The sequence below is a fragment of the Sorghum bicolor genome, chromosome 1 (assembly GCF_000003195.3).
Source record: "Sorghum bicolor cultivar BTx623 chromosome 1, Sorghum_bicolor_NCBIv3, whole genome shotgun sequence".
Classification (NCBI taxonomy): Eukaryota; Viridiplantae; Streptophyta; class Magnoliopsida; order Poales; family Poaceae; genus Sorghum; species Sorghum bicolor.
Window position 1 is genome coordinate 15,577,441 of NC_012870.2, and position 24,031 is coordinate 15,601,471.

The 24,031-nt window shown below is 41.7% G+C and overlaps 1 protein-coding gene, 1 long non-coding RNA gene and 1 other non-coding gene across 3 annotated transcripts; all 3 read right to left on the reverse strand.

Moving 5' to 3' along the window:
- Window positions 13,418-14,935, reverse strand: LOC110432036. Its single transcript, XR_002449497.1, has 2 exons — window positions 14,127-14,935; window positions 13,418-13,744 (listed from the first exon to the last, which is right to left on the reverse strand). It is a non-coding gene; the product is annotated as an uncharacterized LOC110432036 (long non-coding RNA).
- Window positions 15,574-15,646, reverse strand: TRNAR-ACG. Its single transcript has one exon. It is a non-coding gene; the product is annotated as a tRNA-Arg (tRNA).
- On the reverse strand, window positions 18,327-18,674 carry LOC8063023 (putative cysteine proteinase inhibitor 7). Its single transcript, XM_002466847.1, has one exon. It carries the CDS (start codon window positions 18,672-18,674, stop codon window positions 18,327-18,329), a length of 348 nt encoding a protein of 115 aa, XP_002466892.1.

The following is a 24,031-nucleotide window of genomic DNA, read 5'->3' on the forward strand; positions in this document are numbered from 1 at the left end:
CACTCCTCTCGGCTGCTTCTGATGTTAAGACCTTTGCCTTTCCCTTAGCATCCAACATGTTTGTTGGGAAAGGATGTTGGTCTATCTTCATCGGCTTCTGAGTCTTGGAACTGTCAAACTTGATTCTCCCAGACTCTATAGCCGATTGCAGCTGCTGTCTGAAAACCTTGCACTCATTGGTGTCATGAGAAGTTGCATTATGCCACTTGCAATATTTCATCCTCTTTAATTCCTCAGCCGATGGGATCACATGATTAGGAGACAGCTTGATCTGACCTTCCTGAAGTAGAAAATCAAATATCCTATCGGCCTTAGCGGTGTCAAAAGCGAACTTCTCTGGTTCCTTCTGCCCAAAAGGGCAAGACATTGGCTTCTTGTTCTTTACCCACTCTGCCAAGCCGATGACTGGTTCCTCATCAGAATCTGAGCCCGTTGCCTCATCAACAAATGATACCTTCTTGTTCCATGCTCTTTTGGGCTCGAAAGGCTTGATGTCTTGATCAGAAATCCTCTGCACCAAATGACTTAAGCTTTCAAACTCCTGAGAAGCATACTTATCCCTGATGTGTGGCAATAAACCCTGGAAAGCCAAATCGGCTAGCTGCCGATCATCTAGGACCAGACTATAACATTTATTTTTGACTTCCCGTATCCTCTGCACAAAACCCTCAACTGATTCATCATTACGCTGCCTTAATTTGACCAAATCGGTGATCTTCTTCTCATGGACCCCAGAAAAGAAGTATTTGTGGAATTGTTTTTCCAGATCGGCCCAAGTAATCACTGAGTTGGGAGGTAGTGATATGAACCAGGTAAAAGCCGACCCAGACAATGATGATGAAAATAAACGAACCCTCAATTCGTCCCTGTTACCAGCTTCACCACACTGAATAATGAATCTGTTGACGTGCTCCATGGTTGACGTATCATCCTGCCCAGAAAACTTAGTGAAATCCGGTACCTTGTACCGATGTGGAAGCGGGATCAAATCGTATGCAGGAGGATACGGTGTCCGATAAGAGTAAGTATTGACTTTGGGTTTTATCCCGAATTGGTCTCTCATTACTTCAGCAATCTTATCGGCCCAGTATGCATCGGCATCTTGCCGATGGGGCGGTTGCGGATCAGGTGCCTGCTGGTAGGCCTCCACGTGTCTGTTCGGTGCACGATATGCACGGAACATTGGGTTGATCATCTGGTCTCCAACCTGTGGACTACCACGCTGTTGCCCGCCAATCTGCTGTCCGACGAACTGCTGCCCGAGATTCACTGGCTGGTTAGGGATCCCCTGATTCAGAAACCCGGGATAGATCTGTCCTTGCTGGAACCCTGCAGCCTGGTGACTCTGTTGGGGTGTTTGCGGAAAGACTTGCTGCCCAAGCCATCCATTGTTAGCGTTCATCGGCATAGGCCCTGCCGATGACTGGTAATTGGGCATCATCATTGAATTGACATACCCTGACTGAGCCATAGACTTCTGTTGCATCAGCATCGAGTCTGCCGATGCGTTAGGCATCTGGAACATTGGAGCTTGAGAATTCCCAGTGTGAGGTCTTGCAGTAGTAGTTGTAGTATACTGGGGACTCTGGTTTATCGGCATATTGGGAGGTGCCGATGCCATAGGAGTCTTGCCTCTCATATCAGTTGTCTGTGATGTACCTGGCGTTAACTCTGGAGGCATGCCATAACCCCACCAGTTGGGAGGAGGGGTTAACCCTGTCATTGCCGATGCTAACAGATCTGTGGCAAGTTTAATCTGCCCATCCGAAGTTTGTGGATTAGTTGTCATCAGCATAGACTGTCCATTGGTGACTCCTAACGTGCTTGGTGGAACAGGAATCTCCATACCCGCAGCGGTCGTAGCAGCCGATGGAGCTGTGACCACTGGTGACTTTGGCTGGTGATAAGTGGGGCCCACATAATCTGGTGGCAGTTGTCCCTCCTTGAAAGTTCTCGCCACGGCGTTGAAAACCGTATTAGACAGTACACCAGCTTGATTGATCAAAGCGCGGTTGATCGCACTGTCAACCATCTCTTGAAGCTTGCCAGGATTGGACTCAAAAGTAACCTGCCGAGGAGCCGGTAGTGCATCCTTCTGAATTACCTCACCGCTCCTGTTCATGCTGAAGGACCTCAGGCATTGCTGCTTGTAATCCTCCATGGCTTTAGCAATAGCTTGCTTCTGCTCATCCTTGAGATTGGCTTCTGTCACGGGGATGACGTTCTCTTGATCAAACTCAGAAGTCGACATGTTGATCTTGATCTTGGATCTGTCCCACTGGGCGTGCCAAAAGATGTGTTGGTGCAAAAGCTGGTCTGCAAACACAAAGGGCTAATACCCGATTCAAACGTTAAGGCGTGCCAGCCGATTTGACCTTACTATCGGCAAAGGTGATAACTCGAATACTTTAGTCCTGACAACAGCGATGCGCCCGGATGTCACGGCTAAGAGGTACTCACGCGGAACTTGAGAACACGCCGAGCTTGAGCCGACGAATTCCTAAGAACTCGTAATAAAAAGGAAAAAAGTTTGACGAAGTCGTCGGGAAAGTAGATGCTGGAATATGAGTAAAAACGTGTGTTTGCTTGATTGATAGATGTCTCATTACAAGGTCCTAGGGTCTATATTTATACCCTGCTCAAAGAGCTACAGCCAGACACGATTAGAATTCGAATTCCAAATTACACGGAACCCATTTACAAAACGATTTAAATAATTAAGAAAATAACAAAACTATCCCCCGTGACAAACTGAAACTCTTCCACAAACCATCGGCGACTTCTGAACTCTCCCTTCGTATCATCGGCAGACTCCCTTGCCATAGTCATCGGCAGACTTCCTCATCATAGCCATCGGCACAGACACATCACCGCCTGTAGACTTAATCACGTTCAACCTCTCCTTCATCGGCAACCATCCTCATCAGCAACTCATCCTGTAAACAAAACACACCGTCTTATCCTGCCGGCCTGGACACGTGGCCAAAAACGGTGTCAACAAATACAAACAAGCATGATATTGCAAGCATAGTTGTGATTCATCAACTTTAAATCAAAATTAAACCAATTGTAACACCCTAAATTTTGTTCTTTTAGAAATAGATAAAAAATAATTTAATTTGTTATTTTTGTGCTCATGAAAATATAGGAAAATAATTTTTTTTATTAAATTAAAATTATCATAGGAGTTAGCAATGTGTTTAAGCACGCATGCCTTTGCATTTGATTTATTGAGATGTGTGGATTTGACAAAATTTAAAATATTTCAAACTGATTTAAAAGTGGATTTGAAAATGGCTTGGAATTTAAATAAAAAGGAAAATCCCTTCCTTTCTTTTCTTTTTCGCCCAAAAGCCCACTCCTCTCTTCCTCTCGGCCTACTCCTCTTTCTCCCTCGTGCAGCCCAGCTGGAAGTGAGCTTTCCCCTTCCCTCTCGGCCTCGGCCCAAGCCAGCGCAGCAAGGGAGCCCGCCTACCAGCGCGCGTTCTCCTTCCTTTTTTCTTGGGCCAGAGCCAGCTCTCTCACTCGGGCTAGCCCAGCAGCACCCATAGGATGCCACCTTCCCTTTCTTTCTCTCACTGACATTGTGACCCCACTGTCAGCATCCTTCCCCCTCTTCCCTTTCTTCTTCCCTGCTTAGTGCCCGACCGGGACTCCACCCAGCCAGAAGACAAATCCCATTTTCTCTGGGATCCTATGCCAGCACGCCCAACCGACCTCTATTTAGTTTTTGGTAATCACCCACGACTCCCTTTCCCATCTAGGAGTGCCTAGGAAGCCCGGATCTCGCCGAGCTTGAACACGCCGCCACTGTAGGAAGCTTTGTCCGCTGCCATACCGACGATCCCGAGTAGTAGCCGAGCTTCACAGGTTGGTAACAAAGCTTTGGAGCCCCTTCTCTTCTTTTTCCACCGCTTTGGTTGCTCGCTAACTTGGCCATGGCATACAGGAGGTCGCCAGTCCGTCATCCCGAGCCGCACAACCTCTGCAAATTGTCCCTGTCCTCAATTTCGACTTGGGTGAGTTCACAAGGACCCTCCCTTGCTCCCCGTGCACTTTATTCATCATATCGTGGCCTAAATCGCCAAGTCGACGAACACCGGCGAGGTCCGACCATGGCGCCGCCATGTTCGCCCTCTACTCCGGCCAGTTACCGACCTCCCCTTCCCCTGGATGTAATCTAGTCCTTAATCTTGATCCAACGGCTCAGATCCCATGGTACCCCTTAGGCCGCCGATTTATCTAAAGAGACCCTCAGAAATCTTGTATTTGAACCCACAGTCCTTTATGTAGTTTTAAAATAAGTTTTCTATTTTTGAAAGCGTAAACTGACTCAATAGTATTCAAAATACGTTTTCGAACCATTACAGTTTTGCCACTGGTTTTATATTGTTCATAAAATATTTATTTTAAATCTGATTTGACCCGTTCAAATTGCGTTAGATTCATTTTCACGAGATCTACATGTTAGTAATCTTGGTACACCAGTTTGAAACTTTTTAAATTTATGACCCTATTTAATTAATTTCATTTCTATAGAAAATCTTAGAAAATACATATCTTCTCCATCTTAGCTCCAATTTTCGTGATCTTTATGGTTGTCTGATTGTAGCGCTGTTCTATAGAAAATCTTAGAAAATACATATCTTCTCCATCTTAGCTCCAATTTTCATGAGCTTTATGGTTGTCTCATTGTAGCGCTGCGTAGAATGTTTTTATCAACTTTTATATTTATTTACTACTATTGGTGTACTGTTCTATTTATAGTTTATTTGCTTTGTGTATGATTGTCTCCAATTGCTTGCGTGTTGTTGATTGATGATCAAGTATAGACTGTGAGTCGCACGTTGGTTATCAAGGCCAATCTTTTGACGCCCATCAGGAACAACAGGAAAGCTTTGATCAAGGCAAGTATAACTTGAAACTATCCTTGTTACCAATACACTATTAATACATATATCATAGGCATGTGTCCACCTTGACAACCGTAGTGAAAACATAGATGTTTATATCCTGAATACCTTGATACCTTTTTGGATGTGCATTGGGGTAGAATTTGCTAGTGCTAAACTTATTACCATGACCTTGTAACATGAATAATTGAGTATGAAATAAACAATAAAATAAGCTTTTGAGCAACTTGAACATAAAGGGTGGAAAGAACTCTGGCTTTGCTAGATTGATCTTGACCCTCTATAAGGACTTGTCCCTTGGCAAAAGCTGGGACAACTCGTACAACCATGAGGGCTATAATGGCTCTGACTTTAGCTCAGTATGAGGACCTTTTCTAGCTTGTTAGCGGATACCTTAAATGGCATAAGAATGGCTAGACACGTTGGGTATAGTGCGACATCTGTCCTTGTATATAGGCTGCATGTTATGTGCCTTGGAAGGGGGCTCTGTATCTGCTTGCCGAGTGAATCTAATGACCCTAACTTGTTAGGCGAACCTCTAAAAGGCTTCTAGTGATCTTTGCCGACCTTCCTTGGTAGAGGGTTAAGAGGCTAATCACCTCGAATGAAAGGGTAAATCACAACTCATGGGTAAAGACGTACAACCTCTGCAGAGTGTAAAATCTGGTATACTAGCCGTGCCCACGGTTACGGGCGGCCAAGAAAACTGACGGAATAGATGGTCACTGATTAATGATGATAATGATAATGATGATGGATGATGGTTTATTATGTTGTTTATGTGTTATTCTTTATTCTTATATACATTGATCATGTGGTTATGGGATTATATGCTACCTTGATATTGTTGCTATAAAAGGGTAAACATGCTACATACATATAAAAGCTTATTGCAGTCAAACCAGTGTCAACTATTTGAGCCTCATGAACTGGTTCTACTTGTTGAGTATGACATGTACTCATTCTTGCTATTTCCCTCAGACTTCAGGAGAAGCTTTAGGCTTGTGATCAACCAGTGAGTTTGGATCCTATAGAATGGAGTTATTACCCGAAGTTTGGAGTTGTCTATCCACTGTTTGCTATTAGAGGTTATCTCTGATTTATTATGTACATTATATAATTTATGCACTTTCTTTTGATATATTACCCCTTATTTCTAGCTATATATGAGATTTAGATTTTAAGACTCACATATGGTGCATATCTGGTTTTGTCCTTAAAATCGGGTATTACACCAATCAAGAGGAAGCTTAACGTCAATTTCTAAAGCTATGGCTAACAAGACTCTGCATGAGTTCTCTGCTCCAATAATTGAGAATATTCACACTGGACCAACACTCAAAACCAACAACCTTAAGTTTGAACTCAAGCCAAGTGTCATCAACATGGTGCAAGCTACCCATTTAGCGGAAAGGCACATGAAGATGCTAATGCTCATCTTCAAAATTACTTGGAGATCAGTAGCACGGTCACCATCAAGGACATTGCTCAAGACATCATAATACTCCGCCTATTTCCATTCTCACTTGTGAAAAGGGTGAAGCAGTGGTTCTGCACCAACAAAGATAACATCAACACATGGGCAAAGTGTTTGAATGTCTTTCTAGCAAAGATTTTCCCTATAGGAAAAATCAATGCCTTAAGAGAAAATATTTGTAACTTTCAGCAACAGAAAGGAGAAACCATTCCAGAGCCATGAGAACATTTTCAAGAATACATTTTAGATTGTCCTCATCATGGGATGAAAGATTGGATGTTCATGCAAGGATTCTATCATGGATTAATTCAGAAATCTCATGAACAACTGGGTGCCACTACTAGAGGATTATTTATGTTACTCACCCTTAGAAAAGTTGAAGCTCTTATGGAGAAGATAGCCTCTAATCACCAGTCTTTAGGCAACACTCATGCAACAAGAGCGAGGAAATACTAGAAGAGGTGTGTGCATTATCAACCAAGATGGATGTACTGTTAAATTGACTCGAACAATGAGCCAATTACAAACAAGATCATCAAGCCATTTAAGATGCTTTCAATGCCAAAAGTTCATGCGGAGAGCATTTAGGAATTACTTTCTCCTAATATTAGGAAGATGCAAACATTGTCATCAACAATTCCACTCTACAGCAACAAAAGCAAGGACAAAATCATCATCATCAACAACAACAACAACAACAACCACTACACCACAACACTTTTTTAGCATCAGATATCTGACGCTAAATCTTTTTTTTATCGTTGGATGATCTGACGCTAAATATTGTTTACAGATCAATTGACGCTAAATCTATATTTACCGACTCATTGTCTGACGCGATAGATATTCATATTTAACGTCGTAATATCTGACGCTAAAACCCTACACAGCGTCACTCCATCTGACGCAAAAAAATTAAGTGGGTCCAAGCAAAATAATTCCAAGGCTGCTTTATAAATTGTAGAACTTATTAAAGATTGTTACTAGTAAATTTATGTATCTATGGTCACAATTATGAGGTTGCATCGCACCTACAACTGTGTGGGTCATTTTTTAGCTTAGCAGAATGAACAACATTCTAAACTAGTACAAATCATGACATTGTCATGCATATTTTATTGTAGAGAACTCATGATCCAAGTGATGCAACCATTGGTCATCACTACAAAAAATAGTGCTTTACATGACGGTTTAGAGATGACATTCTTTGAAACCAAGCAAGCAAACGACAAGGACAAGTAAGATCAAGATTGTGTTTTATTTAAGAATTATTTGGTTCCTTTAACATTTTATTCCTGATTTTACCAAAAGGAAAGAAAATAGCAAAACCTTTGTTACATGAAGGGCTCGAACCTCAAACCTCCCAAATGAAAATTAAATCCTACCACTATGCCGTTTATATCAGTTTGTGATATGGATGGTTCGTTATCCCTAAAAGTTTATTTGACGTTCATAATTTTTTTTTAAAAAAAAATCAGATCAGACTATAATGGGCCTCAAAATGATGCCCAGTTCAGCCCAAACCAAGCCGTATTCTCTGACTCGTTGGTTCTTGAGATGAACGGCTGCAATGCACCAGACTTTGAATAAACCTGCTCAAACCCTATCGTCTCCTCCTCAGCTGCAGTAGATATCGGTGCCTCCTCCAGCGCCTCTTTTTCCCTCTTCCCCATCCTCGCATCTGGCAGAGCAGTGGCTCTCAGTGTGCCCAAACCCTAGCGTCGCACTACACAGCTCGCCAGATCTCGCCCACGCGGATCCGGCCCTTGCCGCAGTGGACCATGCCCCTCCATGTTTGGAGTCCCGACGGCTGGCTCGTCTCCCACCTTCCATGACCACGGTGGGCACGGTGAACTGCACGAACAACACGACCTCGGCGAACCAGCATGGAGACCTGTCCGCGTGGTGCAGGCCCCAACTGCGCGCGTGGTGCAGGGGCATGGCGACGGCCGGCTCCACGAGGTGAGGATCTCCTTCTCTCCTCTTTTTATTTTTTTATTTAGGGTCAGGGTTAGGGATTCGGGAAATAGAAGACTATTCCTTCTAATTGCATAGCTCATGGACTGAATCACCCTTAATTTCATAAGACTAGATCTAATCATGATTTGTCTCAGGTCCCACAAACTGCTCTAGTATTTTTGGAAAAGCATTAGGGACTAATCTTCTAGTAATTTGATCAAACCTGCTCTTCTTTGAAGAATGAACATCATATCTGCAATGCCAACCACTGCACCACCGTATCTCTGCAACTGCAGATTTAGACAAATTCTGCGGAGCATATTTCCAAAGTAAGCTAGTTATGAATCTTTGAAGTTATAAATGATACATATATAATTCTATATATCTGGATAGGACTAAATCATGCCATGATTCAGATTCTAAAGTTACATGATGAAAAATTAATGTGAAAAATCCTTATCTACTAGTGATACTCGACAGAGGATCCTTGTGAAACTTTGAATGCCTTCCAAGTGATCAAAGTACAAAATTTGCTAAATAGTAAGTGCCATATCAGGCAAGTGTGTTAAGTTTATATAAGTACTGAAGAAATAGGGAAAGCTAACTATTTCCTGAAGAGTGAAATGGTGAATCGAATTGAATTATCATTTTTTGGACAGTGAAATCGTGAACTGAATTTTTAGCAACCTGCGCAGTTGAAAAATAAAATCAGAAAATTGTTAGCATACTAAGGCTTAGCTGTGCATATATAGTTGATTACAGTCAGCACTGCATACATGTAAATAGTCATATTGCAATCTGCAAACAGTTATAGAATAAAAGTCCACTACACTTCAAGATAGTGCACTAAAGAATTTGATTTAACACGTGTACAGAGGAAGTTAGCATGGTACCAGATGTACCAGAATTTGATTGACTAATTATCTTTTATTTCCATTGATAAATAAAAGATAATTAGTCAATTAGATAAGATAATTACCTTCAGAGTAGTGAATGCTTCTGAAATTTGTAGCGCTGAGTGCCAGTCTTGTAGCTCATGGAGCGAACCACCCTTGAGTGAAACTTGTAGCTCATATACATGCCTTGTTCTAACATTCTTAGGGCGCATCATTTATTTCAGGTTAAAAAGAATGTTATATTATATGCTATATTGAGATCTGAGTTACCTGTGGCTAGGGGGACAATCCTTTCAACTACTCCAAGCACTATTGTAGGAGGACAGTCCATTCAATAAAGTAATAAACTAGACTTGATAGAATTTTCATTTCCACGACCTCTAATGCATGACCAATGTTTCTAATTAATCCTATATGTGATAGATAAAGGAATGCAAGAAGAGGGAAGACAAGAAGGCATCAAGCACACCTTTTAAGGGCACTACAGGTATGTCCCTTGACCACCGTATGTCCCTTGACCACCTGTAAAACCTACTGACTAAATTCAGCACCTAGTGACCATACTGTTGTACTACTATAAAAATGTGTGAAGGTTTTGACCAGCCAAGAAAGTTTCTGGTTAGATATTTAGTATGTAACAGTAGCCCATTTTTTCTAAGCCTTAGTCATCTTGTTTGTCACATGACAGTGCTGCTATGTTCATAATAAAAAACATGACAATGCTGCTAGGTAGAGGCCTTTGCACTCGAGTGATCTGCACCTAATTATTTTAGTCATCTTGCCACTAATAAGAAGTATACGTGCTCCCTAGTGGTAAATTTACTAATTCTCTAGTGCTCCCTAGGATGAGGCAAATGGAATTGTTGAATGATTCTGAAAACAAGAAGAGTTATGCCCATGGCAACCCACTGCCTCAACCTAGCAAGTGACTCAACCTAGCAAGCAGAATTTAGCTAGCAAGTAGAAGAGAGAATCTTTTAAAGATGATCCTACTCACACACTAGTAGTACACTACTATTGTACAACAGCTTTATATTATTTTCTCCAACTCAACCTAGCAAGCAGAATTTAGCTAGCAAGTAGAAGAGGTATTCTTTTTAACAGATGATCATACTCACACACTAGTAGTACACTACTATTGTACAACAACTTTTTATTATTTTCTCCACTTGCCTAATTACATGTTATATTTTTTAGAAAGTGTTGGGCACAACAAGTGTTTGGCTTAAGTTCATGGAAAATGGTTCTCCACAACCTGGTGGACGTGCTTTTGGTTTTTCATTTTCTATTGTGTGCACCAACCTTAGTATTATATATCAAACACAAACTACTATATATTGCTTGTTGGTGTGCATTCATGTAAGCTTGTGTTGGATAATGTACTATGCAAGACAAGATTGTATGCTTGACTTTGTTGGATGATGTAGTGTGATGTAATGTGCAAGACAAGATTGTATGGTACAATATATATATATCTACCTTCATGTCATGTATGACCTTATATCTTTGTGTGTGATGGACATTGAGCTTGAATGTGGGTTTGATGTGCTAAATATTTCCATTTTTTTGTATTTGAATTATGCCGTTGAACAATCTTACGCTATATATATGTTGATCATTAGATAATCTGACGGTATATGTTTGGCCAAGGAGTGTCTGACGCTAAACATTGCCATGAGACTATCTGACGCTAAAAATTCTCACAGCAACAGGCTATCTGACGCTAAAAGTCTGATCTAGCGCTATATGTTTTTAGCGTCAGCACTTACTGCGTCTGCAGAAGTCTGACGCTATATGTTTTTAGCGTCAGATAGCATGACGTTGTAGCGGCTTTCAGCGTTAGATCATCCGGCGGTAAATCTGGTGTTGTGGTGTAGTGAACAACAATGGTCAAATTATCAAGATAAATACCTAGGTAATTACTATAATTCTTCCAATCCTAAGCAGGCATCCTTGAGAGATTTGATCTTAGAACAAGCCAAGATTAATGAGAGTATTGCTAAAAACCTTGCTTCTAATGATAAGGTCCTAAAAAACATAAATACTAAAATAGATAGTTTTCTTCTGCCATAAAAGATCAGCTTAGCTATAACAAAAAGATAGAATCACAAATAGCCCAGTTGGCCACGACTCTGCCTTTTGCCACTAACTTTGAAAAGGTCAATGCCATAACCACAAGAGGTGGCAAGTCTACTCGTGATCCACCATATCCAATAAGGATAGGTAAGACACCCGTAGCAGTGCAGGAAAAAGAGAAGAAAAACGATAAAGCTGAAGAAGTTGAGCCATAAGAGCGACAATTATAGCAAGATTTTCATAGCACCACCTTCCTACCATTTTCACACAGAAATCGAAAAGCCAAAATGGATGAGCAATTTGGTAAATTTGTAGAGGTAATTCAAAAAAAAATATCAACATCCCTCTGCTAGATGTCATACAGGTGTCTATATATGCAAAGTATCTGAGAGACATCCTCAACAACAAAAGACCAATTGTTCACCATCAAGGTAATTAAGTTAACGAAGGAGTGTAGTGCGGCCATCCTGAACACATCACCAGTAAAAAAGAAGGATCCAAGATGTTGCACTACGATTGTTCGATAGGAAACAAGAATTTTGAGCATGCCCAAGCCAATGTCTTTTGGGCACTTTCTTACACTACTCTCTAACTAATTACACACATAAATAGGTAAGGTCGTCAGATGGGTAGTATCTTGACACTCATACACTCTCTTTGCATATATGAAAGCCGTTCCGGTGAGATGCTCAACGACACTAACCATTTTCATTTTCATATTTTTTTGTTAGAGAATATTATATTTGTAATTCTCATAAGATACTTGGGTAAAATATAAAAGTACATAACTATAAATGAAAATAATATACAAAAGAAAACTACGTACACTTTGTTGTATATTTTTGTTCCCATAAAATATATTTATTATACTAAAAGTTATTCGAAATTGCAAATCAAAAACATAAAGAAGAAGAAGAAGAAGACGTGCTAGCAAACACGAAAAAAAAAGAAAAACAACTGGACTTTCCCGGCTAGCAAACTGGGCTGTTGTCTGCCTCATGGCCTGCCGCGGTTGTGTTAGAAACTGGGCCGTGGTTACACTAGTGCTACTCATATTGGGCTCTTGGAGACTTCTAGTACTGGCGATACCCATTTTTGTGTGCCTCGTATTACTCCCAGCTCGGCATCCTAACGAGAAGCGAGGGGACAACATGCCTATATGATGCCACAGTCCATTACGCAAATGTAAGCTCGCTTGCGCTTTGTTTTCATGACAGCGGCAAAGTTTTCTCTAAAATTGAAATAAAGAAAATCTTCCATGTAAGCTCTTCTTTAATTTAATATTTTTGTTGGTATTGGTATTATTTTGATAAGATAAGATTATATGAGTGAATGTGATTTTCTTTTGTATCAATATCATTGTAGTCCTCTTTTAGTATACCTCACATCCTGACTCCCCATGAAGATTGCTAGTTAGTTACAGGCTAAACACATGTTGAACATGCCTGAATGTAAGAGCATCTCCAACAACTCCTTAAAATTCACTTAGTATATTTTGAGTTATAGCAACTTGGTATTTTGTTTTGCAAGTGGAAAAAAGATGTGTCTCCAACAAATTGGTATTTTGACTTGGTAAAATTGAAAAAATAGGCCCACCTTGCTCTAAACCGGTACTGCGCCTGGACTTACGCGAAATTTGGCCGCGTCTCGTCATCGCGTGATCTCGCGTCTCGTCATCGTCATCGCGTGCGTGGCCGCCGCCGCCGGTCGAGTCGACCGTGACGCGCTACTCCGAACGAAAGGCTTCACGGAGCTTCACGGACGAATTCAAGCCGGCTTCACGAACGAAGGCTTCACGGACTTCGTCCGTTTGTGGTGAGTTGGTCCTCCGATCATCAGTTCCTATTTTTTTATATAAAAACTGTTGTTCTTTAGTTACTGTATATTCCATTGATTGTTCACAACTCTTACCGTTACAGAAAACATGCCTAGGAAAAAGTCTCGTCTTCGAAGCCAATTGGATGATTCATCATCCGATGAGGATGACTCTCTCATTGCATCAGCTGCTGCAATTGTCGACACATTTTCCAATGTCAAAAAGAAACATGGTGGCTCCATCGTAGGTCATAGGGTTATTTACCGTGATAGACAAGGTGGACACGACAGGATGTTCAAAGATTATTTAGCTGACAATCCAACATACCCTCCTGAAACATTCCGTCGAAGGTTTATATTCTGTCACTTATATATGATTTGTTGTATGTTCATAAGTATCATTGTAGTTGTTAATCTATAGAATTGTTTTGTTTAGATACAGGATGTCTAGAGATCTTTTCATACGCATAATGAATGCCTGCACTTCATCACTACGAGGACTACTGTCTTGAGTGTCTGGAATATGCATCTCGTCCAAACCAGCAACATGAGCCCCTTCTCCATGGAGAAGAATGTTGGACAAGAAATCTCCATCTTCTCCTTCCATTCTAAAATCAGTTTACAACAAAAAATTACAGCAAAACAGTAAAGTACCAGAACATATATCAAAGGCATACTACCAGAACAGTATCAAAGACATACTACCACAATAGTACCAGAGGCATATTATCCATGAAGTTGACGACATGAACAGCATCTAAACCAGAGCCATATTAAGCACACTAGCACAGCATACAGAGAACATGCATGCACATCCAATTCTGACAGTAGTTGATGCAACAGGTTCTTTCAGAGATTATTGGTGTGCTAAGTTTCAGTTTCTGAATTTTGGCAGAGTGGTGTTTCTTGGATGGATCATAATCACTGCGACACTAATACTGTCCGGCACTTTCCTTCTCCTGCACAGAGTCCAAGAGGGAGATGTCATACCTGATGGATGGCCTGGCGGCTTCAAGTCCAAGAGGGACACAGCAGCGCGACTTCACAACTGGGAGAGGAGAGGTCCGTCCAGGCTGCGTCGGGGCTTCACGCGCGACTGCAAACGCGATCAGGAATTGAGTCGAATCGGAAGAGGAGAGGATCGGACGCGATCCAGGGTTCGCCGGTTGCAAACGCGATCAGGGACCGGGGCTTCACGCGCGATTGCGAACGCGATCGCGCCTTCGGCGGCAGGGACGGGGATCAGGGTCGGCTGCGGCTTCACGCGCGACGTGAAGAGCTCTCCATCGGGCCGGGGACGCGCCGCGGGAAGAGTTTGGCGCGAGATCCACTCGCCGCGCGGGACAGGGACGTCGTACCCAAAACCGCGATACGAAGTCTACTCCGCGCGCGAAGATATACGCGTGCGGATACCAAGTGAATTTAAGGAGTTGTTGGAGAGGTGTTTTTGTGTTTTTCTCAAAATAATAAGAATACCAAGTGGATTTGAGGAGTTGTTGGAGATGCTCTTACTAAGCAATGGATGTAGAGTGTGGTTAATCACTTCCTCTCTCAAATCTGAGATCTTCCTCTCTTGAAAACACATAGCACGGCAACACCCAAAAAAGCAGCTAGCGACAGACGATCACAAAATCCAGGTGGGACTAATTTTTGCCGATGGATAGATCGAGGATATTAATATGTCTTTAGCAATCCAATATTAATACCAATAGATAGACGAAATATTGTTTTCTAGGCCTTGATTAGCCATCTGCACCACAAACTCTAGCTCACCGGCAACATTGCTGCATTTGCATGCACGATTACCTCAATGTAACTTTTTAAGTTTCAACAATGATTTTAGATATGTTGTACAAAATTCCATTGTCCCAGCTTCCAGCCGGGTAGAATGTCTGCTTGACAAACAGCCCTGTGTCCATAGATGCAAAATGTTGAATGATTTGGTTTCCAGAGCGCATACTTATCAGTTCGTAGAACAGATGACTCCCACCAAACAGCGTATAATAAGTTAGTGATTGGAAATTGTACAAAAAAAAAGAAACAAACGTCTCCTCCCTCCAAACAGCTTTATAAGCTATAAATAAAATTGTTACAAAAAAAGAATTTATGATTCAGATCACATACTTATCAGTTTGTAGAACAGACGACTCCCACCAAACAGCGTATAATAAGTCAGTGATTGGAAATTGTACAAAAAAAAAGAAACAAACGTCTCCTCCCTCCAAACAGCTTTATAAGCTATAAATAAAATTGTTACAAAAAAAGAATTTACGATTCAGATCACATACTTATCAGTTTGTAGAACAGACGACTCCCACCAAACAGCGTATAATAAGTCAGTGATTAGAAATTGTACAAAAAAAAGGAGAAACAAATGTCTCCATCCAAACAGCGTATAAGCTATAAATAAAATTGTTATTGTTACAAAAAGAATTTGCGACTCCGCTGGGGATCGAACCCAGAATCTCTGGTTCCGTAGACCAGCGCCTTATCCATTGGGCCACGGAGTCAGCAGATGCTCTCTTGCACCAGAGAACCTAACTTTACGAAGTGAAAATAAGATACATCTGCCCTACACTATGTTTGGTTCGCGTCATGTGTTGGTCGGGAATCATTGGATCCTATTCTCGTTTGGTTTGCAACACGGAACAAACCCGTCCATCATCAAGTCATTGTTGCTAAGCAGCCAACAAACTCACTCAGGGTCTGTTCGTTTAGGCTAAGCTCTTGTTTAGTTTCAAAAAAATTTTACAAAATTTTTCAGATTCTCCGTCACATCGAATCTTTAGACGCATGCATATATAGACAAAAATAAAAACTAATTGCACAGTTTAGACGAAATTAACGAGACGAATCTTTTAAGCCTAGTTAGTTGATTTGATAATATTTTTCAAATACAAACGAAAGTGCTACAGTGTCGATTTCTTAAAAAAATTTGGACGTGAACAAGGCCTAAATTCTGGACAAAATGCTTTCTGCCGATGGTTTTTTATATAAAATAGAGTAACGTTCCTGACTTCCTGGCCGGATCGATTCCGGCGGTCGATTCCATGCCAACCGAACCTGCCCTCACTAGGACCGAGTCATGCGATGTAAAATTAGCAGACGACAACATGCATCCTTCACCGGTTCAATCTAGACCGATGCGCGATGTCGATGTAACCACTGGCGGAGGAAAGGAAGGCTGAGGGGGCCTGACACCCCAGCATTCCTATGCCTCTCACGTTGCTTTGTTGTTGCTGGAATATACTCTCTCCAACTAAATATCATTCTCACTTCTAAAAAAACATTTTTATCATCGACAGCGACACACATGCAGTGATTTTCAATCTCGAGATATGTCAGCACAATCGTCTGAAGTTTGAGTAGCACGCATTGCATAGCGTCATTCTTTTTTGACAGGGGAATAAGAGATTTTTAGTTGTACTACGTCTATTTATTCCAAGATTTTTTTAAAAAAATATTGACATGTACCATATCAAATATACATCTAATGGTACTAAACTCATTTATATCATATATGATTGTTATTATTTTTTATAAACTTGATAAAACTTAAGATAGTGTAACTTAATTATAACAAACTCAAAATACTCTTTTTTCTGTGATGTAATCTTCTTGGTTACTCTGTGTTTAAATAAATTTTCAGTAGAGGTCCCCGGGGCCTCTCCTGTTTCCTACAAAACACCTGCGGAGCCATTGTTATGGGGATTTCTATCGGTGTTTCACCCCGGGGGCTAGCACCAACGAGTGAATTTATGTGCGTGCTCCCTCTTCCGGATGGTGATACAAGAAGAACAACAAGGATTTATCCTGGTTCGGGCAAAGAAGGCCCTACGTCCAGCGGACGGGGGAGGGGGGAGTTTGTATTATCTTGCACCGAAGCGCTTGTACAGAGGTGAATACAAGTAGGAGAAGACGTGAGGTTCTAAGTCCTCAAGGTCTAGCAGTATGCAGCTAGGCTGTAAGCGATGTTGTGTATGCGAGCGTGGGTTTCTATCAGAAGAACTTGCCCCGTTCTAAGTCCTAGCGTCCCCTTTTATAGGCCAAGGGGAGGCACAAGGTTACATGGAGGTAGGCCTAGCTAGGATCAAGGCGTGGGCAAGCGTGCTGGTCAACTCGAGGCCTCCGTACATGTATGGTTCGAAGGGTCTTGTAGCAGTGTACTCGGCGATGATGGCGCGTGCACTTCCTTGCGTGAAATCATATATAACACCTGACCTGTGTACTCATACGCACGCGCACATAGCTCTTCAGGTGTCCCGTCGGGAGTTGTTGGAGCACTGACCAGCCTTAAAAAGTTCTTGCACGTGAAGCACCCAGTGGCCTTGAGGTCCCGACGGATCGGGCACGTTCCGTAGAAGGAAACATTGACAATGATACCTCGAGGGGTCATCTGACAGAACCTTACGCCGGGCGTGGCAGTACCGCCCTGTACCTTTCCCATCTTCCAGGTTAAGCTGGTAAATGTAAGACGTGACCGGGATACAACCCATCATCATAGTTGCGGCTGCCATGGTGTTAGGTGGGAGCCTGTCAGACGCATTGAATGCCCTGCAACCCGTACCTAGAGCAAACAACCGAGACACGCCACGCGCTCGGGGCTGTATCGTTCGCTCGACCCCAATCCTGTAATCGAGGTGTATACGGACTCGAGGCATTGGCGTTCGCTCGAGCCGTCTTCCATCGTCGAGGCATAGGTCGAGCGATGCACTGGCGTCTACTATATAAGAAGCGTGCGTTCATCTGATTTATCGAGGCTTGCTCCCGGGCCGGCCCAACGTGGCTTGCGCGTTGGGCTTTTTCTACTAATTGGTGTAGGTGGATAACGTTGTCCATTAGGATTTATTTCGTTCGGGATATGAATGTGGGTACCTCTTATTGATATCGTCGACAATTTCTCTCCCTTCTCAACAATGTAGATGTAGATGTAGATGTTATGCATGCCACAAGGACAAAGACAAGGAATGCAAAAGTACTCAGGTAATTGGTAACCATACGATGCATTGTGCCCAAATGAATTATTCGTTTTATTTGGAACTCATTCTTCCCGAGAGGGTTAACTACACAGTTGTGGCAGAAAATTGTGGCTAGAGATCAAGATTACTAAATATAAATTCATGGACTTCAGTTATTACACGCAAATAGTTTTTAGCTGCATAAGTATTGTGCTAATTGCTAGCTAGCCACTCATCTAGCAGGATTAAAGGAGATAAGAATGATACGACCTATCCATTCCTCGCCTAGCACGGCCTCGTACTTCCTATGCTGGCCACTGCCATCCGACGCATCAATGACCAAGTGGTACTTGATGCCTACTAGCTCCGGATCCAACGTCTCCTCGCCGCTCACCACCCGGTTGAACTTGACCTTGTCGTTCGCCTTCTTGTCGTGCTCCGTCACCGCCCACCTGCCAAGCTGCTGCACTTTCGGGGCGTCAATGTCCGGCAACGGGAACCATCCTTGGGAATCGGCGGAGACCACGGATGCGACAACGGCGCAGATGGCAGCAGCGAGGAGCAGGAAGCTGGTTCTCATCCTTGCAGCTTGGGGCTTGGGGGGCTTGCAAGAATCCTTGTGGAGGGAGACTGGGATTGTAGAGGGCGTGCAGCTTGGGGCATTTAAATAGTGCTTGGATTATAGGGCGTACAGCCAACAATTTGATGTTTAGATTGATGGACAGCTAGCTAATTACTATGATTTATTTAAATGGATTCACCGGAATAGTAGTCTACTAATCAGCTCCTGCTGTATACAGTCAATTGTCATTACTTGATCAATTGAAGCAATCTTTTAGCATCAAGAATTACACGGGGTTGATTGAGACGGGTTTTTTTAGGAAACATTTTCTTCTTGGTAACAAGAATATATCCGAATCTAATGCTTACTGTAGAGACAATTATGGGCTAGCTACCGACCCAACCCACCCAAAAATCCAAAATAGCCCAACTATCCAACTCGATCGACCATTTCATTGGTGGGCTCTCAAGTAGAGATTTTCGACCCACTACATTTACTAGATTAGACTCGGATCATGTGCATTCATCTGAAAAACCCAAAGCAACCCAATAAGGCAATAACTTGGATCATTATTAATACCAACAGTTACCGGTGTACGGCATGATTATCTTCAAACTTGTCTAGTGGTGTTACTTTGGTCTTTCAATTCTCAAAATACATTTTTAAGTATCTAAACTTATCTTCAGGTGTCTTCTAGGTCGAGGACTCTCCAAACATTTTAGGTATCCAAACTTATCTTTGGGTGTCATCTAGGTCTAGAACTCTCCAAATTTTCTCCTAAGGTTCTCGACCTTGCTACAGTATATCATTTAGGTCCAAACAAGCTCCAACTAATCATATGTTGTTCTTTACTCTTCCTCTCTCTCTCTCTCTCTCTCTTCTAGTTCCATCTTCCATGCTCTTCCTTTCTCTCCGCTTTCTAGTTAGTGTGACGTCGCATCACAATTGCCAACTCACTATCCCACCAACCCATGCATTCATCATTCTCCACGTCAAAGGCCATGGCATCATCAATAGTGGTGGCGGCAAGGTTAAAGCTAGTGCTCCTTAGGCGGAAAATGTAAGCGAGCAAGTGCTTTGCCATTATGTTCCTTACACAATTAAGAATGAGGTGTGGATTCAGCTGTTGTGGGCTTGTGCCATGTGGCGTCCTGATGCATAGTAGATTAGGTCTGTTATTTAGACATAAGTGACACACCTTGGCAAGTTTGAGGACCTAGATGTTACGCTAAAACAAGTCTCAGGAGCTATAACTAGCGCCTTGAAGGTTTATTAAGACCTGGACAAGACATGCATACGTCAAGTTCGAGGACCTATAAATGCATTTTAAGAGTTTTGGGACTTGTATCGCACCCTAGAACAAGTTTAGACTTCAGATGCGATCTATGTATTTTACTCTTTTATTTTGATAGTTCATTGTCCTTTTCTTGGTAGTGGGCCTTGTAGTATTAATTTGTTTTCACTTCGTCTCGTTATTTCTATTGGAAAGAAAACACAGTGACATATTATACATTCTAGCACAGGGTTAATAAATTTCACTACGAGTGCCCATAAGTTCGTTGTGGCTCTTGAATAGCAAGGCCAATGTACCAGTGCACAGCTGATGCTTCCCAAAAAGCCTAGCGCCTGAGCTGACGCTCAAAAATAAACTCGAGACAATAAAAATAACATTACCGTAAAGTGGTATGTGATGTTTCCTCCACTAGGATAGCTCGCCAAACTTTCTTTGGCCTCTTCTGCAGCGACAGTGTGGCGGCTAAACTTAACATCACTACTCTTTTTACCTTACAAGCAACAAATCCTGGGATGAAGATACTCCATTCCTTTTGGTGCTAGCTGCACTATGTACAGGACAGGACAGAAGTGCACATTATTAAACAACACAATCATTGTCACATACCTATATATACCAGACTTAGCCGATGTATATGTAGGATAACGATGATGGTGTGTGAATCTGATTATCTCAATAATGTTGTTGTCGTTGTTACCAACTCACCGTGGCATTGTGAGCTGATCTCATGTTTTTGGAGTGATTTTTTTTGTTTTATTTAAGTGAGGGGCTTGCATTTCCACAATTCTATTCATCAATACTTTTGTAGCTTATACTCCCTCGACTCCAAATTATAAGCTATTCAATCCTTTTGAAAGTCAAACACTATTTAAATGCCCCAAGCTGCACGCCCATGGTATACAATTAGAAATAGATTGGGATGAAGTTGCTGGAAAATTCAGTCTTAATCACCTTATCCACTCACAGAAAAAAAAGAAAATCTTTATCACGAAGAGAGATAGAGAAACACCCCGTTTTGGAATTGGGTGACTTATATATATATATATATATATATATATATATATATATATATAGGTAGAAGTAGCTTGTATTAGAAGACATGTGTACGGCATATTTATATATGTCTATGTATCACCCACTTGCAGTTAAAGTGGGAGAGTCACATATGCAAAGACTGAAACTAAACTCGGTGAACAATTGCACGTGAGAGGACGGGACATGTGGCACATGCACGATGTATCCTAAAGTCACCTTCTTGCATATGAAGTGGATGTAGATCTCGATGTGCTTTCTGAGGTGATGATGTACATGGTTGACGATCATGTAGACAACGATAACATTGTAACAATAGATAATGGTCACGCTAACAATCAAGACATGGCAACAGGCAATATACTCCACCTCCGCACTAGAATGGGACATGGTGATCTGTCACTTGGACGAGCAGTACACCAAGGTTACCACTAAGGAAGATGCAATAGCCAAAAGTAGAGTGCCAATATTCCAAGTAGCCAGCTCAGTCTGCATCAGAGTACATGGTGACAAAGTGAAATGGCCTAATGTGAAGGCTAGCAGATAGGTTCCCTTCACATAGCAAAGGATGCGCTTGATCAGCATGAGATGTGGCTCCTAGGGATCATGCGTGAAGAGGCACACATGTTGCATAGCATACACCAAGTTATTAGGTTGTGTCAAAGTAAGGTAGTGGAGGGAACCACTAATACTCTAATACTCCGTTGGATTGGTGGCAGGCCGCCCTCTATAGCAAACAACTTAGCACAAGCATCCACGAGTGTCGTAGTGGAGTGACACTTAGCCATGTAGGCATGCTAAAGGAGGTCAAGAGTGTACTATTATTTGGATAGGGGCATGCCATCGAAGTACCGTGTGATAAAGATCCCAAGGAAGTGATGCCATGCGCCAAGGTGGCGAGGTCCATCACGGACAACTCAGAATGGAGCCACTTGATTATGTGGCACAACAATATTGTAGATGAGGCCATCAGGATTATGTTGTCGATATGCAATAGCAAATAAGTGACCCGGTTCCGCTCTTTGTGCACAAAGAAGGACATGTCAGAAGCTGAGGAGATGAAACCTAGTTGACAATTGTACATGGAAAACCACTGATACTATGCATGAAGGGGGTAGCTTGAGGATCTAAAGGAAGTGTTGCAATAAGCAAACATTGTTGGGTGTCACAAGATTTACAAAATCGATAGATACTGACAGTAGACTATCTTAGTCACGTGGTTGTCGAGAAACACATTTTCATGTCTAGCTGGGGTACATGCTAGTCTTAGGAGGTGGTGATGCTGAGAAACACATTTTCATCATTGGCTTGATGGCTAGACTAATCATCTCGTTGATCATCATTGGCTTGATGGCTAGACTGAACATCTGTTTTAGTCGACGCCTTATATTGTTGTGAGAATCCCCACACTCGCTTTTTGACGCACAAGTGTGTAATAGGGGGAAAGCTGGGTGCAATGCACCCCTCAAAAAATAGAAAAATAGCAATAGAACTTGTGCTTCTATATCCAGTTTCCAATCACCACATTAGCACGGTAGGTGGTCGAGGAACCAAAAGCGATGTATTGTTGCCAAGCTGTGTGCTTGCACCTGATAATCGTCCAAGGCAGTGTGCTGTAGTAGTTTTCGAGGATTGGCATCACCAAGTAGTGGAGAGGTTTAGGCGTCAACTAGCTTGAGGGAGCCCTTCTAAGTGTGAGTGACCATTCTATAAAGAAATGGAGTGGAGGCATGCCTACATCTATGCTAGAGGTGGAGATGGCGATCGCAAAAGGTGATTAGGCAAGGCGTGGGTGTGGTGGACAGCCGGTGGGAATCAGTAGACAATGTGATGATAGGGTAGAAAGGGCATGTCCTAGTGCGGGGCTGCGGCTAGGATTTGACCTGATGCCTAGGATCACAATGTGGAGATGGGGTTAGGTTTGGGAAGAGCAATGGAAACAAAGATGCTCGGATGAAATCACCGTCTCATGATACCATGAAGAGAGATGGAGAAACACCTTATAGCCTTTGTGGTTGGGTTAGTTTCATATAAATAACTAGACCAAAGTGTCTATGTTACAAGACATGTGTACAACATATTAACATGCCTCTACCAGTTATCTTATAGTCACGTATACTATCTCTGTCCTGTAATATAGTGCATTCTAGAAATTTTAAGACAAATTAAGAGAGAATAAAAAAAGCATGTACCATTTATTTTATTTCCTAATCAGACGCTATCATCAACATAATTAATAATGATTGGTTGATAAATATAAAGTATTTAATGTAAATTTAGTTTTGTCCTATAGAATGTCTTTTAAGGATAAATTTTGAATGCTAGAAACAGGACAGAGGAAGTAGTCACCTTAAAACTTTTTTTTGTATGCCTTCCAGATCTGCTATTAGAGATCATTAAAAGAAAGTGTATATGTTTCATAAATACTTTCCCATACTTCCCTCAATAATGCAACATAAGCCAATATATATAAGAATTAATGAAAATAGTTCAAACGCTTGGAGTATTTTTACTACTGACTAGTGGTTTTGCATCCGAAATAAATTCCCGTTTGATAAAATAGATATTCCTAGATGTTTGAAATTTTGTGTGATATATGACCCTTATGATATATACACACATGTTCTCAAGAAGAAGAAAAATGAAAATTTGTTAATTTGACATTCGAACATAAATCAGACGAGGAAACATGAAGAATTGGTAGCTATTGTGTAGAAAAACCCGGCATTTTCGTGGATGGGTATTTGATTAGGTAAGGCCTTGTTTAGTTTCCAAAAAATTTTGCAAAAATTTTTCAGATTTCCTGTCACATCAAATCTTTAGACATATGCACGAAGTATTAAATATATACGGAAATAAAAACTAATTACACAGTTTGGTCGAAATTGACGAGGCGAATCTTTTGAGCCTAGTTAGTCCATGATTGGACAATATTTGTCAAATACAAACGAAAGTGCTACATGTGTCGATTTTCCAAAACTTTTTGAAACTAAACAAGGCCTAATAAGGAAAAGAGAAGAATACAATATGGAGGCAGGGAACACTGTAC